This window comes from Ptychodera flava, chromosome 7 (genome assembly GCF_041260155.1).
Source record: "Ptychodera flava strain L36383 chromosome 7, AS_Pfla_20210202, whole genome shotgun sequence".
NCBI classification, from domain to species: Eukaryota; Metazoa; Hemichordata; class Enteropneusta; family Ptychoderidae; genus Ptychodera; species Ptychodera flava.
The window spans coordinates 34,887,306-34,905,026 of NC_091934.1; the positions used below are offsets into that span (position 1 = coordinate 34,887,306).

The following is a 17,721-nucleotide window of genomic DNA, read 5'->3' on the forward strand; positions in this document are numbered from 1 at the left end:
ACAGAAATCTTTATTCACTTTCCAATATACGACAAGAGTGCATGCTTATCCATAGTTATATTGCACATGCGCAAAGATTTTAATATTGTTCATGCACTACACAGAAAAAAACATTTAAGGTTCCAAGACAAGAAATTTGACCTTTTTAATCTAACAATTCTCTAACGGTTAATAAGCTCAGAACCCCTGTAAAGTATACATTTTCTGAAAGCCTAGATATACGGGAACATTTTGGTAACCACAGTGTCTCCATTGTTTACATAACTATCACGTGACACGGTAATTTGCATAACCTTTCAAAAAACGGTTTTCCCTATGTTTTGTCTCAATACTTCAAAATATCTGACTCAAACTTGCTGGAATGCAAGCTGTCACAACGCTCTTCCAAAGTGTGTCTCAGATTTTTTATATCTTGCTTAGTTTTTTTGGAGCACAATTTTAAAGAAATCAACTACGCTTAAATTCACTGCTCTGGAAGTTTTTCTGGCATAAAAATTGTTGTAGAAGGTTTAAAAAAATTCTGAGACACACTTTTGAAGACCCTCAGGACAGCTTGCACTCACACAAACTTCATACAGATATCTCAAAGCATTGAAACAAAACATAGGGAAAACCGATTTTTCAAAGGTTATGCAAATTACCTGTCACATGATAGTTATGTAAACAATGGTGACACTATGGTAACCAAACTGTTCCCTGTATCTAGGCTTTCCGAAAATATACAATTTACGGGGGTTCTGAGCTTCTTAAACACTAGAGAATTGTTAGTTTAAAATGGTCAATTTCTTGTCTTGGAACCTTAAATGCCGTTCTGTCTTCCTTGATTACCACCATGCTCAAGTAATGAGCGGTAAACAGCCAAGAATTTATTGATATTCAAATTGGCCATGATTGTCAATGTTAAATGTATGTGAAAAATCAATTAATCGTTTTACACAAACGGTCACGCCCACAATGAAACCGTAATTTTCCCAACTTGCGACATATCAGGATCATAGATGCCGATACAACATAATACGAGCGACCTTGATAATTTTTCGGTTGTGTGTTTTGATGGAAAGTCGCAGAATTTCGGCATTGGTCTTGATTTGTCGGGTTCTTCAGCTCAATCATTGAGAGGGCTAGCCCCTTTTAAGGATGATAATCTCATTATACTTTTTATTACTGAAAGTGGTTGTGGAAGGGCATAGAACCACTTTCAGGTGCATGACGTCATCGTTGTGTCACTCAAGTCATTTACTGATGGCGTATTGCAGAATCGGCTTTTGTAAAATAGGGTGGAGAAAATTTTGTGTTTGACCTTTCAAACTGCTGTAGTTTTCCTCCAGTGTCTTTCAAAATTACTTTATTGACGAGACGAATGATTGACAGACTTTCTCACATGATGAATGAGGACTCTGATCTTATGCCTTACTAATTTCACACTGATCTATCTTCCCTGTGGCGCTAGAATTGTTGAATTTGGCCAACAGTTCCTCCGCGGACTCAGTGAGATTTGGCAAAAAGGCTTTAATAAGCCGCTGCTGTTTCTCTGATATAAACCAGCATAACCAATGTTCAAAGGAATTTCCATGCACTGCTTGTCCTGCATGGCATATTACATTAAAACTTTGTCAAAATTAGTGAATTATGTGATCTCATCTCCCAGATTTTTACTCATAATGCTACGCATGGGCCGCCATTTTAGTCAGAAATTTTGACTGCATATTAATGAGCACAGTCACCTGACAAGATCATGTGATTAGCACATCTTTATAGTGGCAAGCTTGGAAATTAGACGAAGAAGCATAGAACGTTCACGTTATTTGCACGGCTTTACTTTTAAGTATCCGACTTTGTACTTCTCTATTTGATGGCATTCAGTGGTGCAATACGATTATCGTCTATGGTTTTATTTTAGACATGACAGACTTACCCTCCTTTCGCATGTACGGCAGTGACTCAAAAATTAATGATTTTTAGTTTTTCATTCAATGTCGACATTGGATGCTTGGTTCTGGAAACCATGGTTAGCCAACGGTAGGAATAGGTCAGGGGACAAGACTGGAGACTGGTCTTTAAGTTGCATCTGCGTATGCGAACACACAGACACGATTTAGTTTTACCTTCAAATGTTACTTGAAAGTTTAAGTTTCACAAAGTGTTCAGTCATGCAGTCTTCTGAATGCTCTCGTAATCTCTACAGTTCGTACTCTGAGTGTTCTGTTCTCTCAGAATAGGGTTCTCCTCCGAGTCGTCGCAAGTGCAGCAGTCCGTCTCGTGAAGTCTCGGCTGTTCTCGGAATCTCACGTAGATACCGCAACACATGATGATCGCGTGAAAACGATAGAATATGCAGAAAGGGAGCAGAACCTTCATGATGAGCGCCCACTGGTTCGGAACCGAGTAGACTTGGACTTCGACTGGTGACAAATGATCGTCGAGCTGATCGATGAACGAAGACTTGATCCAAAATCCAAGATCACAGAAGAGCAAGCACAAAACCAGCCCTTGTATCTAAGGATTCGAAATAAAACATAAAATTGTTTTAACATTAGGACAAAATATACAGCATTTGCATGATACTTTTAGCAGGTTTATATTTCGATTTTGTTTGAACGCCTTTTTTTCGAAAATTACCTGTGCAGATAACAACGTTGATTACCTCTCAGATAGAATGTGTCTCGGGAACAGATATTCAGACTCTCAAACTTTTACAATAGTTTTTTATCTACCACTTGTGGGAGCTCATTTTGAAGCTCATAACTAAAATGGTAAAATCGAAAATTTTAAATTTTTATAGAGTTAACACAGGGATGGCGGTCATTTTGAATGTCAAATATCGGTAAATTTAAGTTATTTGTTTCTCCGGTACCAAAATTTGCACGGTGACCCCGGGTTGTTATTCGTGATTTTCACGACAGAACGGCTGAAAGTTAAAATGAACATTATTGGAACCGAAAAGGGTTAAATCTAGATCAACAGTCTTGGTTTCGAATGCTAGCATGACCTTTATGATGTGGATCTGTAGGCATGCCTTCAAATATAAAACGCGGACGTCGACAACGGTTCCTCCCTAATATCGGTAACTCTGCACGACTTCAGCCTGACATAACTACATACGCCTAGGTGCTACTGTTAAAATCATATCACATTACAAATTGCTATGCTGCAGAAAAAACATTACATGTTCAATTAATAATGTTTGTCAGGATCATTGGTAAGTTCCCTCAATGTCAAAGGATTTTTAGATTTGAAGTGGTGCGAATGAAAGTGCCGGCTGACATTGTCGACAAATTGAAATATCGCTTTCCAGGATAGTAGGTAAGCTCACTCAACAACGATACAATTATAAATGTTAAATCATCCACACAGCGAAGTCGCCATCTTTCCTTGCACGAGAACGAGTCTCATTCATATTTCATCTCTCCACGACTTCGCGACAGAGAAGATGCAAGCTGAAACGCCATTGGGCAACTGATTATTAGATGCGAGATATTACATTACTTCAGACTGTAATAGCTTCAGAAAATCGGACAAATAACGTGGAATAATGAAAGGCAAGACGATGTCGATCAATCGAAGAAGACTACCATTACAAAACCGCTGAGAACCTTTCAAAGATTAATTGTCACATTTACACATTTGAACATGTCTGCAGCTTTCAAACAGTCGAGGCTCTGAGTAGTTTCCTGCCATAGGAGGCTCATATTAAGCTATGGTTATGTACGAATTATTAATTTTATGGCAGCTTCTGCCATGTCGTACATAGCGCTAGGCTATTAATAACAATAATGATTCACAACCGGTTCAGAAACATTATTCCGCTATGAAAATTTCACCTCAATTTGAAAACATCTATTAACTAAAATCACCCTCAAGAATCTGCATACCAAGTCTTAACCCAATCTAACCTGTGGTTATAGAGTTTTAGCAATTCGCAGGATTTTCCCTTTTTAAAAATCATGTGCATATTATTGACACTGATATGTTCATTTGAAGAAATTCCCGTTTCCATTCCTGGGTGCAACTGTACACCAAATATTACGATGATGGGTGCTGCGGTTTCGGAGTTTTTGATGTGAACGGACATACTTCCGCTCACACATGCATACATATTAACAGATATACAGATGCCACCGACCCACCATGTAAGCTCTCTTTGGTGTATGTACATATACCAAACGTGAGCTAAAAATGACGTTATTGTGAACTCTGTCTTGCGTTGTGTTTCCACGAAAGAAACCTGCATATTTCACATAAATAGGGATGAAAAGCATAAGTACCGGTTTTCTAGAACAGAGATGAGCTACGTCAGGAAGAAAATGATATCATCGACAACATTCGGGAAATAAGAGTAAGATAGAATGAAAGTTAAACATATGTGTCGTGCCTCCTTGTCTTTATACTGCGATTTATTCGAAACTAATGGTATTTGGTCATCAGTAATGTGTGCAAGGGAAACTTCATTTTGTTTTGATATGTTGACAGTCACGATGGTTTCGATGTGAAATTAGTTCATCGCTTTGCTGGCATGCCAGAAACAAAGTTACAAAACTCAATACATCTGTCTTTGTTTACCTTTAAACTCTTGGCTTGGCATCTTGGACGATACCGCGATGCTGCGATCAGAAAGGTAGTCTGCAACCACAATTCCATACCAGTGAACAGTTTTTCTGCCAGTAAAAGCCAGGCGCTCCACAGTTCACCATTGTCGGGGTTCATGATCACCCCGATGCCGGATAAAACCTTGAAGTACATGTAACAGAACTGCACAGTTACTGGAATGACGAGCAATGCATCGTCCCCTCCGTAAGGTCGGTGTTCGTAATCCTGGGTGGCGATCAGCTCAAAGCCAATCCAACAGAGAACGGACATGATAGCGAAGTAGGCTACTTTCGTCGCGTAGTAGACGTGCTCTATTTTACCCTGCATGAAATGTTGCTGCTGTAATGCTGATACCAACACCATCACAATCATCAAAAATATTCCAGCGATGCTGCCTGCCGACCCGCATTGTGGCATTACCATATTTTGCTGAGTCGGGGTCCGTTTCCGCTTCCTTAAATCTGACGAGGAAGTGCTCGACTCCAAACCGTTTTGGTCGTCGCGAACGAGGCTGGAGCTTTCTCCCTCATCCCGTTTGTCGCCTTTTCTCATGATGTTGACTTCATCCTTCGACTGTATGCTTATATTATCGACGGTAACGACGATGCTGTCATTATCGTGATCTTCTGTGATTTTTAACACTTTCGAAATCTCTTTCTACCTGCTCGTTTGAAATATCGCTTCTGCTCTGTATATGAACGTTTCAGAAATTTCATGGAAGTCCAAATATGATAGAGAACATTCGCGGCAACCAGTGAGTATTCCAAACAGAACGGGAAAAGAATGTGGTCGACAGTTTTCATCCTCACCTGCCATTTTGTGGTGTGGTTTATGCACTGTTCAATCAGCGTTAACGTGGCTGTCTCGTTTGCAGAATATATCTCGTACATCGAACGACTGAATTGTGGATGCGAAAACAGTTCCTCTGATTCGGCTGCTAGAGTGAAGAACCACAGCATGAGATTGACCGACAAAACCAGCAACAGTGAATAACGGATAACAACACTATTGTGAAGCGTAGCTCGCGAAAATTTTCCAAGGAACAACATCTCCGTTACCTGGAAGACCAGTCGTAATGCGTAAAATACGACACTGGTGACGTAATCAGCCATGTTGTCAAGGTGATGGGTCACTGCCACGCATTCCAATGCAGCGAACATTTCCAACAGATCAAGTACAATTTTACCTGTACCAAAAATGTACACGCTTATGAGATCTAAGGTGAAATGGGCCTGTGATTGTCCATCGTGCGACTTGTCTTCGAGCAGCCACAGCGAGTACCGACTGCCACGGATAATAAACCACATCATAAACGAGGTGGCAAACACAAGCATGATCGAAATGAGAATTTGAACATGGCCGGCAGTGACTTCGTTGACAAGGCTACCTGGTCTGCCAGACATCAACTGTGTGATCATGAAAACGACAGCGACGGTCACCAGGTTACATGCAAAGAGAATGGAGGAGACACGCCCATCACGTCGGGCAACCGAGCTTCCACGGCCTGTAACCAACGGACTTACAAGCCACTGTTTCCGTACAGCCATCGCTGATAGCGAATAATACGCAGAAACGTACAGCTGGATGATCAGTGAATTTTAAGCCCAGATCTTAGTGGGAAGTGATATTCCTCATTCGACTATGCTGACACCTCTTCTTGTCTACCGCAAAAGGGTGTGTTTGCGATGCACTCAATCTGACGCACAGAGATGCAAAGACCGTGTTTCACCACAGTGTCCAATGGCTATAAGCGAATGGTCACGACATTTACTTTCGGTCTTTCCGAACATGCGTGGTAGTCAAGATTGGGAAATAGCCATGCTATTTTTACATAGTGCTTCCCCAAAGGAAGGCAAACCTACAGTTTACCACCCCATCCACTAGGTCAACTGTTGACACCGTGGGCATTTGCAGTTTGCATTTTAATAATAAAAGCGATCGCTCGTTGAAGGCGAAAACTGTAATATCCACACAAGTCAAAATGCATTGTGCCCGTACTTTGTCATATTACACACCCTGACATATTTTCCATTTTTAATGATTTCGCGAACATCGTAAGCCACAGACAATAGCTCGATGATGACCGAAGAGTTGATCATTGTACTTTGCGTCTTCGACAGTCGATAAGACTTTCACATATGACGTCATCTGGGAGAACGAAAGACTGCACTCTATACTCTGAAATGTCAACGTGGGCGTCGGAATTGAGAGTGTAAAATCTGTCTCTCATTTCCTCCTCCCTCGTTCAGTCCAATAAGAGAGTACTATTTAAAACAGCCAGACGAATAGAACGCCCCACTCATTCGCTTTGCGTTTCTCTGCTGCATGCAGTTACTGGCTGGCCCAGCGTCTGTGGGCCATCGCGTTCACCCCACTTGTATACGCAATAGCCTGTCTGCCGGAGGAAATTACTTCAATTTCGCGATCACCTCACCATTAACACGACAGTCTCTTGAAGTTCATTCTTTCCGTTTACACTGTTTTGATATTAGATACGCACAAACTTTGGGCAAGTCTACGAGACGAATTACCTGTTAAAAAGAGCACATCTAATTTCCAGTGACAAGATGCATCTTTCACATCGATGTTACCCTTCTTCCGATACGTACATGGTCGCGATGACCAACTTTTCACCAATCTTTCTCTTGTAACTGATATGTTGACAGGCCAATGGAAAAATTTGCACCGGTAATACTACTCTTTCTCATATTTTCGTTCATCCCGAGATAGCACTCAGTTGCCGGCCATGTGGAAAAGTAAAGATGTCAGTGTTATGAGATAGTGGTGCATCATTGTATTGTTTTTAAGCACAGATGATTTGGTGTCAGATATTCATTTGTATATGACGCATGATAATAATCATGATAACAACAACAACAACAACAACAACAACAATAATAACAGCATCGTTTTTTGTCATTGTTGTTAATATGTATTTGACAAACAAGCACAGTTTGAGGGCCAGCAGCCACCGAGATACTGGACATTTGCAGCCATACAATGCTGGATCGCTGTTCCTGTAAATGGAGTGCTATTGTAAACACTGTTACCAACAATTGTGTATTAATCATAGTACTCTTTAGTTTAGCAGTGTTATGCACTCCTGTGATTCCACTTAAGTAAGTAGCGCAGTGTTGCACGCCACCAGTGGCGGTCTGGAGCTCCACTGACCCTCGATATCAACCTTAAGTTTCTTCTTTCCGCATTCGTCAACACATGTAAGTGAAAGATAAGCCGCTTGTCCATTATGTGGCTTGAGTGTGTGCGCAAAAAAAACCCCACTAGTATGGCCATGTGGCAAGCGTCTAAGTAGCATTAAAGGGTAGATTTGTTTTGCCCACAATAAAGGACATTATCAGAAATGACTTCGACCAAAGAACAAAAGGCTACGGTATAGAATTTCACCGACAAGAATTTCAGTCACTTCAGATGTTCACCGTTATGGATTTCAACATGTCAAGTCACACACAGTTAATGGAACAACACATTGAAACGTTCACATATATGTTTCTGGGACAGAAATCTTTATTCACTTCCCACAATGTTCATGCTTGTCCATAGGATAATAATGGCATTGCATATACACAGAGACTTTATTATTAGTTCATACTGTACATAGAATAAAACTTTCAAATGACTTATTGTCTTCCTTGATGATATAGAATAAAATTTATAACATTTAAAATGTAATGAGCGATAAACAAGCAAGAATTTACCGATATTCAGATTGATCATCATTGTCAATGTTTAAATTCATATGAAAAATCTATTTTACCATTTTACACAAACTCACGACCACAGTGAAAACGTAATTTTCGCAACTTGCTATTATCGGGATCACAGATGCCGATAGTGCATTACGAGCAACTTCGATAATTCCCCGGTTGTATGTTTTGATGGAAAGTCGCAGTATTTCGGCGTTAGTCTTGATTTGTCGGGTTCTGCAGCTCAATCATTGAGAGCACTAGCCCCTTTTAAGGAAGATAATCGTATTATACACATTCTGACTCGAAAAAGTGGTTGTTGAAGGGCATAGAGCCACTTCAAGCTGAATGACGTCACTGTGATGTCACTGAAGTAATCCATTCGTGACGTATTGCAGTGAAATAGTGTAGATAACATTTTTATCCGACCTTTCAAACAGTAATTTTCCTCCAGTGGCTTTCCAAATAACTTTATCGACAAGACGAACGACTGGTATAGACATTTTCATGAATGATGCCTCGGAAGGTACTTTCTGCTGATTTCACTTTGTCTTCCCTTGGTGTTAGAATTGCGCATCTGAATTTGACAGCTACTCCAGGGACTACGATTTGTCAACGCGGCTTTGATAAGCCGCTCCTGTTTTCTACATCTACATATTCTGTCATTGCCAAAATTGTAAAATAATAGCAAAAATGTACCCCTTCCAGGCCCATATAGACTCAAGTAAACTTTGCCCTCCATCTTTACTCGGTTTTTGCCTCGCAAATTCTGTTGTGCAAAGTTTCCTTTCGTCCGTTATAGGACGGGATACTTTATTGCGTAATTTACAGCTGATTGTTTGAAAGATAAAAGGTGGGAAATGTTTGTATCTTATGCGTTATGACTTCACGTAAATGTGTTCTATGTGTTCGAGAACAAATGCTCGATGTTCAAAGGTTATCGCAATTAGTAAATTATCACCCTGTAAGTGTAATGGCGATAATTCTAGAATTTTTTCACCTTTATAATGGTGCCTGGGAGAGCAAGAAGGTGGTAATTACCTTTCACAGTGTGGTAGCACAAAATATTGACTACCGCTTGCAATCCTTTGTTAAAGATTGTACACAAATAACGTCACTTCCCATTCCCAGGAGTCTGGTCTTTCAGTTGCGTTTGCGCATGCGAACACACACACATGATTTAGTTTTACTTTAAAATGTTTAAACTTGAAAGTTTAACTTCCATAAAGTGTTCAGTCATGCGGTCTTCTGAACGCTCTCGTAATTTCTACACTTCGTACCCTGAGCGTTCTGTACTCTAAGAATAGGGTTCTCCTCGTCCGATGTGTAGCAGTCCATCTCGTGAAGTCTCGGCTGTTCTCGGAATCTCACGTAGATACCGCAACACATGATGACCGAATGAAAACGGTAGAATATGCAGAAAGGGAGCAGAACCTTCATGATGAGCGCCCACTGGTTTGGAACCGAGTAGACTTGAACTTCGACTGGTGACAAGTGATCGTCGAGCTGATCAATGAACGAAGACTTGATCCAAAATCCAAGATTACAGAAGAGCAGGCACAAAATAATCCCTTGTATCTACGGAAATAAAATATAAACTTGTTTTGAAGGTATACCATCACCTGTTCTAATTTTGCCACAGTTACCATGGAAAGAGAAAATCTAACCAATCACAGATTTTAAGCGGGTGGCTGCGTTTTTAAAAACAGCGCCCTCACATGGGCATTTTGAATACAAGGAACGCCCCTTTGACACATATGGGCATATTTAGATTACAGGTGACTGTTTACCTTTAACTTAAGGACAAAATATGCTGATTTGCAGATGTTTTCAGCAGGTTTTTATTTCGATTTTGTTTGAACGCTTTCGTTCGAAAATTACCTGTAGAGTGTAATAAAATATCTTTTACAAGATAACAACGTTGAATACCTTGAAGGTCGGTAGATTGGCATCGCTGACAGACTCTCAAAGTTTTGCGATCGTTTTGGTCTACCATCTGTGGGGGCTCATATTAAGCTCGTAACTAAGATGATAAAAACTTTTACCAGATTGTTTGGGAAAATCGAAAGTGTTAAATTTTTACCACAGAGTTAACACGGGAATAGGGGCCATTTTGAATGTCAAATATCAATTTCGAAGTTATGTATTTTCCGGGTACCAACAATTTGCACTGTGACCTTTGATTATTATTCTGTATTTTGAAAGAGAACGACTGAAAGTTGCCTTCACGCAAATTTGGGCAAAAGTTTAAGTCTTTCACTTTTGGGGTGCGTATTGAGTGGGTCCATCAACCGTTTGAAAGATATTAATATTTTCTGTGTGCAGACGTGTTTATTGGAATCGAAAGAGGAGAAATCTATTTGTTCTCCAAAGTCAGGGGTCCCGATTTTGAGAAGTTAGAATGACCGCATGACCTGCTGGTACGCTTTCAAAATATACAATGCGGATATCGACGCCGGTTTCTCCCGGATAAACTATATTGGAATTCTGAGAACTACACGGCGCTCATTGGAAACAGTCGTCCATAACACAAATGATATCACATTACAAATTGCTCTCCTGCAGAAAAGCCATCGTTCCCTCACTGTCAGGCGATTTTGTCAGATTTGAAGTGGTGCCGAAGAACTGCCGACTAACAAAATTGGGAAATTAAGATGTCACTTGTTTCCAGGATAGTAGTAGGCATGCTTACTAAACAACGATACAAAAACATTAAATTCTCCACATAGCGAAGGCGCCATCTTTGTCACGTGGCAGCGTGAATGCGCGAAAACGAGTCTCATTCATATTTCATCTCTACACGACTTCGCGGCCGATATGATGCAAGAGGAAACGCCATCAGGCAACATGATTAGGGAGACACGAGATTTACATTATTTCAAAAGAAGAGAGTGGAAAGCATCAGAAAATAGGACAAATAACGTGGAATAACGAAAGACAAGATGATGATGTCGATAAATCAAGAAAGACTACCAGTAAAACCCCTTGTTTAAAACGCTGATAACTTTTCAAAGGTTATTGTGATCACTTTTAAACATTTGAACATGTGCGTACCTTTGAAACAGTCGGGGACTTTTAGTATTTTTATCATAGGAGGCTATGGATTTGATGGCACACGTATGATATCGTACACAGCGCTATAACTGACATTAATGATTCCCAACCGGTTCAAAACAATTAAATCTGCTCTAATCTTACGTAGATGAAGGTCAGATAGAGTAACCTTTGATCTGTTTTCGGTATGGTTGTTCTGTTACTAGTTTCTCGTTCTAATATCAAGTTGAAATGCTCAGTCTGGCAGCTTGCCAACACAGAGCGCGTTTCTTTTCCGGGTCTGAATATTCCATGTGTCGAAAACTGATGACGCTATATATTTTTGTGCACTTTGCCTTGCGTTGTGTTCGGACTAAAAACCTGTCACGGTGTATTTCACGTACATCGGAGTGGAAGGAAAAAGAAAATGTACCGTTTTCTAGAACAGAGATGATTTAACCCTTTCACCACCATGGTTTGTCCCAAATCCATTGTTTCCTATGGTAAAGTTGGACCTGTATACAGGAAACTGGGGGTGAAAGGGTTAAAGTTGATCGAAAGTTACATCTACGTCCCTTTCTGGGCAGCAAGAAGAAAATGATGCCGCCGACAGCATTCGGGGAAATAATCAAGACAGAACGAAAGTTATAGATATGTGTCATGCCTCCCTGTCTTTAAACTGCGATTTATTCGAAACTACTGTTATTTGGCCATCAGTCATGTGTGCAAGGGAAACTTCGTTTTGTTTTGATATAAGTTGACAGTCACGATGGTTTTGATGTACACTCATGGTCAGTCATCACTTTCACTACAAGAAAAACTTGCGAGACTGGAGCGAGAAAGTGACGCTTTCTCGCAATTAGTGTGAGAATCGCTATATTATCCTCACCGCTATCAGTGATAATTTTTAAATTCTCACTGGCTAGTAGTGAGTAGTGCACTCCTTGAGAATTAAGTAACAGATTCTCACCAGTGATACTGGAAATTCTCACCAAGCACAGTGAGAATGTATTATACTCATCATTCGCTGGTGAGAATCAACCAGACGCACCGTTCATTGGTGAGAATCGGCCAAACTTCTTCACTGGTGAGAATCTGTCAAAGTCAATACTTGCGTCTTTGTTTACCTTTAAACTCTTAGCTTGGCATCTTGGACGATACCGCGATGCTGCTATCAGAAAGGTAGTCTGCAACCACAATTCCATACCAGTGAACAGTTTTTCTGCCAGTAAAAGCCAGGCGCTCAACAGTTCACCTTTGCCGGGGTTCATGATCACCCCTATACCGGATAAAACCTTGAAGTACATGTAGCAGAACTCCCCGGTTACTGGAATGACGAGCAACGCATCGTCCCCTCCGTAAGGTCGGTGTTCGTAGTCTTGGGTCGCGATCAGCTCAAAGCCAATCCAACAGAGAACGGACATGATAGCGAAGTAGGCTACTTTTGTCGCGTAGTAGACGTGCTCTATTTTGCCCTGCATAAAATGTTGCTGCTGCAATGCCGATACCAACACCATCACAATCATCAAAAATGTTCCAGCGATGCTGCCTGCCGACCCGCAGTGTGGCATTATCATATTTTGCTGAGTCGGGGTCCGTTTCCGCTTCCTTGACGATGAAGTACTCGACTCCAAACCGTTTTGGTCGTCGCGAACGAGGCTGGAGCTTTCTCCCTCATCCCCTCGGTTGTCATTTCTCATGATGCTGACTGCATCCTTCGACTGTATGCTTATATTATCGACGGTAACGACAACACTGTTATTATCGTGATCTTCTGTGAATTTTAAGACCTTCAAAGTCTCCTCCCTACCTGCTCGTTTGGAATATCGCTTCTGCTCTGTATGCCAACATTTCAGAAATTTCATGGAAGTCCAAATATGGTAGAGAACATTCGCGGCAACCAGTGAGTATTCCAAACAGAAAGGGAAAAGAATGTGGTCGACAGTTTTCATCTTCACCTGCCATTTCGTGGTGTGGTTTATGCACTGTTCAATCTGCGTTAACATGGCAGTCTCGTTGGCAGAATATATCTTGTCCATTCGCCGAGTGAACGGTGAGTGCGAAAACAGTTCCTCTGATTCGGCTGCTAGAGTGAAGAACCACAGCATGAGATTGACTGACAAAACCAGCAACAGTGAATAACGGGTAACAACACTATTGTGAAGCGTGGCTCTCGAAAATTTGCCGAGGAACAACATCTCCGTTACCTGGAAGACCAGTCGTAGTGCGTAAAACACGACACTGGTGACGTAGTCAGCCATGTTGTCAAGGTGATGGGCCACTGCCACGCACTCCAAGGCAGCGAACATCTCCAACAGTTCAAGCACTATTTTACCTGTGCCAAATATGTAGACGCCCAGGAGATCTAAGGTGAAATGGGCCTGTGATTGTCCATCGTGCGACTTGTCTTCGAGCAGCCACAGCGAGTACCGACTGCCACGGATAATAAACCATATCATAAACGAGGTGGCGAACACAAGCATGATCGAAATGAGAATTTGAACATGGCGGGCAGTAACTTCGTTGACAAGGCTGCCTGGTCTGCCAGACATCAACTGTGTGATCATGAAAACGACAGCGACGGTCACCAGGTTACATGCAAAGAGAACGGAGGAGACACGCCCATCACGTCGGGCAACCGAGCTTCCACGGCCGGTAATCAACGGACTTACAAGCCACTGTTTCCGTACAGCCATCGCTGATAGAGAATACGCCGAAATGCAGTCAGCTACAAAATATATCTGTTAACCTGAAACTGGATCGTGTGTTAGGAGAATGCGTATCGTATCTTCCATTCAGCTACACGATAAATGACGGGTAGATAAATGCTCACCGCTTTCTGACCACTACTGCGTTTGGGCAGAGACTCTCCTAAAAACAATGGTTTGGGTGTTCACGACAGGTAAAACTGTATCATGTTCATCCATGGCGGTAGTTGGAGACCATATTTTACCCCCGTCCTTCCTTATGACGGCTGGAAAAAAATAAACGCCTTTCAGTTCCGGACTGTTCTTCTCGGTTAACGTCGCTTTACGCAAGCGTAAACAAATGCAGAAAAACGGGAAATCCCCGTGCTATTTATATGTGTGGCGGACTTTCCAAACGACTCGGATGCCACTCTTGAGGAAATAAATCAAAAGAACATGGTGAAATGTAGATTTTGTGTACATAATCTGATAATAGATTCTATTTAGTGTTCAGGTCACCCGGTTAGGTCAGCAGGGGAGGAGCGATACCAGCTGCACATAAATTTACTTATTTTTACATACTATTTGCATGAAATTATGAGTACGATGCTGGATGCTGCTTGACGATGTACCAATAACGAAGTGTGGAAAAAGAGAAAATGAGCCAGTTATTCTGTTAAGGGGAGAACTATTTGATTTCGGGGGGGGGGGGGGTAATGTAGGAAGTGGGTATGGGAGCAATTTTTTTTCCTGTCAGAGTGACAGCATTTTTTTTCTACTGTCAGAGCTGCATCAATTTTTGTTTTCCAAATGGAGTAGCAGTGCATTTTTTTTGGTCATCAAGTTTGTAATGCGTTGTATATAAGGGAGTCGTCATTATTTACGACCTGAAACTCCGAAATTTCGAGTGCCCCCCCCCCCGCCAACCATAATGAAATTGAGTAACCTCCCTCTCTAACTCTGAAATTTTGACTGATCCCCCCCCATTTAGAAAAGTTAAATACCAATACATGTAATTGTAAAATTTACAAAATACAGCAACAGTATTAAGACCTTTCAAATCCTGATGTACCCTGCTAGACTATCATCAGTTATCTCATGGTGGTTCAAAACAGGTGAACCCATCAAAATGAAATTGCAAGTCACAATAAAATGAAGATATAAAAGCTCACGCAGTATCTAACCATATAGTATATTGTTTAATTTGGGATGGGTATTATGACAGGGTTTTCACTAGGATATCTGACCGGGCAGAATTTGAAAGTACAGGGCGAGAACACGCGAAAGGCTTAGGGGAAAGCGTCACAGGGGCTTTCCCCTATCTTGCATGGAATTTTTAAGATATTGATGTGTGCAATGGTGCAGTCTGTGCAATCCGAGAGATGTTTTTTAATTTTTTACTAAGTGAAACTGTAAGAATACCCAAAGGGGGAGAGCACGGGAGGGAGGCTCCCCCTCTCGTATTGAAAATTTGAGAAATTGATGTTTAATGGTGCAATCTGAGAGGAGTTTCAGTTTATTTTGCACTCGGTAAAACTGTTTGAAAATGACATTGAACACTGATATTTTTTACATTTTTTGCATGATCAGTGTTTGAGTCACAATATTCAACAACCAAACAATGACAATACAATTTGTGAAAAACAGTTCTGTTTGCCAGAGACTAAAGACAAATGAATATACAGGAACGGAAAATCTGTGACCTTCTTGTGTCATTTCTCCAGCTGCAAGCTTCTAATGAAAAGCCTGAATATGGTATGTTTAACTGTCAAAATGGTCATTGAACTGAGGTAAATTAAAACATGTTTCTGTGATAATAAAGGATGAATTCACAACAGTTCAGTTTTGTCCTAGATCCTGTGAAAATTTTGAGAAATTGATGTGCGCCACGGTGCAGTGTAGTGCAATCCGAGAGGTATTTTAATTTTTTCTTTTACCAGTAAAACTGTTAGAAGACCAAAGGGGAGAGCATGATAGGGGTGCCCCTCTCGCATTGAAAATTTTGGGCCGACGTGCAGCGATTTCGAAGCTGTTATCCAATTGGTGTGGCAGAATCTACCGTTATAATAAAATAATACAAATAAACTCCCTAAGTTTCTGTGAATAGTGACAATCGACCAATCAGATATAACCTTGCAAACACGCTGCGAGTCAGCCGAAAATTTGAGTAATTTATGGATGTGTGCAATCTAAGATGTGTTTCAATTTATTTCGCACAAAAAAATGAATAACCCCGCCCCTTCTTACTCTCCACATTTTGAAGTTTTCAATTTTTTAGTGACCCCCTCCCCCCCTCCCCCATTCCTCCGAATACACGGCGAGACACTGGTGAATTGATAGTGATTTGACCCTGGTCATGTGATCTCAGTCCCGGTAAACCGGTTTGGTTGAGTGATTCGTCTTAACGGTGTTTAAGAATAAAAAATGGGGTTCCTTCATCAGTCGCTCTCTTGTTTTGTACCCTCTCCGCTTGGTTGTGTGATTATTAAGTCATCTTCGTCCTCGAAGAGGAGAAGCCAGATTAGTTATTGAGAGAGTTCGCCACTATATTGACGGACTCTATAGTGAGGCGATCCGGTGTTATAATTACATGACCAAGCATCGATGTAAGTTTCAGGGAAGATGTTATCTTTTGTGGTCAGAGAAACAAGGCTTATTAACACTAGTTTATTGACTCCTGTCTTGTGTTTTAAATTTTCGCCATTTACAGAAGTCAAATAGTCCCCTTTAGATAGTGCCTATGCCATTGAGATATTGCAACAGAAATCCTGAAATATGATTTCTTGGTCAGAAACGGAAGGAAAACATTGAGTGTACTGAGGTGTAAAGTAGACCTATGTAGTGCATGCTTATATCATAAGTGCTGGGGAAAAAACATAAGAATTGCTTGTGGTAAAAACATTTGCGCCGCCTATGGCGGCGCGCCGGCAAAGAATACATGAGAATAAGGTTTCCAAATTTTGCTAATTTCTGGTGCATTGTGACAATTTTTTTTTCACTTCTGTCTGTTATGACAATTTTTTTTCTCAGGCCATGACAGGATCAATTTTTTTTCTTCTATCTCACCTGGTGACAATTTTTTTTTTCTCAAAATCCTCCATACCCCCCAGAATCAAATGATTCTCGCCTAACAACGCTCTATAGTTCACGTAACGTAACTGCATTTGGTATTGAAATTCGTTCTCTGAAGTTGGAAAGGTCATAGCAGTTTTCCATTGAACACAACAGAGAAAGAATTTTCTGACTTGAAAACATCGGGTCACTTTTTATCAAAAACAAAGGAAGGGGTAGGGTCGGGACCAAATTAAGGGGCAGCAAACCAAGCTGTTTGTGCAAATTTGGAGGGGTTTTGTTCTCACTGCATTGCGCAGTGAGCACTGATCTTGAAAAGGGTCCATTGGGCGGGTAGGGGGTATGATGATGATTGGTACGTTTCATGAGTTTGCCGGTTGGGAAGTAGACTTGGTTCAAGTCGGTGAATTTAAAAAAATAAAATCATTTATAATAGTTTCTCTTGTGTCTCTCCTATTTCGTACAAACCTATCTGGAATTTGGCAGCTCACGCCAGCGATTGAATGCGTCACGTTTGAGTCTGCGCAGTAGTGAGTTAGTTTCTGCCGGATTCCGTGTGAAACTCTGCTGTATAGCGTTCACTCCACTCATCGCGTCCACACACGCGCCCGTTTCACATAAAAAAGCAAAATACAATC

At 41.0% G+C, this 17,721-nt stretch overlaps 3 protein-coding genes across 3 annotated transcripts; all 3 read right to left on the reverse strand.

The window, feature by feature from the left end:
- Positions 1-1,038: 1,038 nt before the first annotated feature.
- LOC139137393 (proton channel OtopLc-like) lies at positions 1,039-6,306 on the reverse strand. Its single transcript, XM_070705448.1, has 2 exons — positions 4,561-6,306; positions 1,039-2,496 (listed from the first exon to the last, which is right to left on the reverse strand). The coding sequence occupies exons 1-2, from the start codon at positions 5,137-5,139 to the stop codon at positions 2,149-2,151; spliced, it is 927 nt and encodes a 308-aa protein (XP_070561549.1). The 5' UTR covers positions 5,140-6,306; the 3' UTR covers positions 1,039-2,148.
- LOC139136463 (proton channel OTOP3-like) lies at positions 5,223-6,134 on the reverse strand. Its single transcript, XM_070704189.1, has one exon. The coding sequence runs from the start codon at positions 6,132-6,134 to the stop codon at positions 5,223-5,225; it is 912 nt and encodes a 303-aa protein (XP_070560290.1).
- A 1,784-nt stretch (positions 6,307-8,090) lies between the features above and the next one.
- LOC139137394 (proton channel OTOP2-like) lies at positions 8,091-14,376 on the reverse strand. Its single transcript, XM_070705449.1, has 2 exons — positions 12,452-14,376; positions 8,091-9,869 (listed from the first exon to the last, which is right to left on the reverse strand). Exons 1-2 carry the CDS (start codon positions 14,018-14,020, stop codon positions 9,528-9,530), a joined length of 1,911 nt encoding a protein of 636 aa, XP_070561550.1. The 5' UTR covers positions 14,021-14,376; the 3' UTR covers positions 8,091-9,527.
- Between the last annotated feature and the right edge of the window lie 3,345 nt (positions 14,377-17,721).

Bases quoted from the DNA above. Each gene is read 5' to 3' on its own strand.
- LOC139137393 (XM_070705448.1), bottom strand. From the start codon at position 5,139: ATGAGAAAAGGCGACAAACGGGATGAGGGAGAAAGCTCCAGCCTCGTT. The intron at 2,497-4,560 runs GTAAACAAAGAC...TCGAATCCTTAG, and splicing joins GCCAAGCCAAGAGTTTAAAG to ATACAAGGGCTGGTTTTGTG.
- LOC139136463 (XM_070704189.1), bottom strand. From the start codon at position 6,134: ATGGCTGTACGGAAACAGTGGCTTGTAAGTCCGTTGGTTACAGGCCGT.
- LOC139137394 (XM_070705449.1), bottom strand. From the start codon at position 14,020: ATGGCTGTACGGAAACAGTGGCTTGTAAGTCCGTTGATTACCGGCCGT. The intron at 9,870-12,451 runs GTAAACAAAGAC...TTATTTCCGTAG, and splicing joins GCCAAGCTAAGAGTTTAAAG to ATACAAGGGATTATTTTGTG.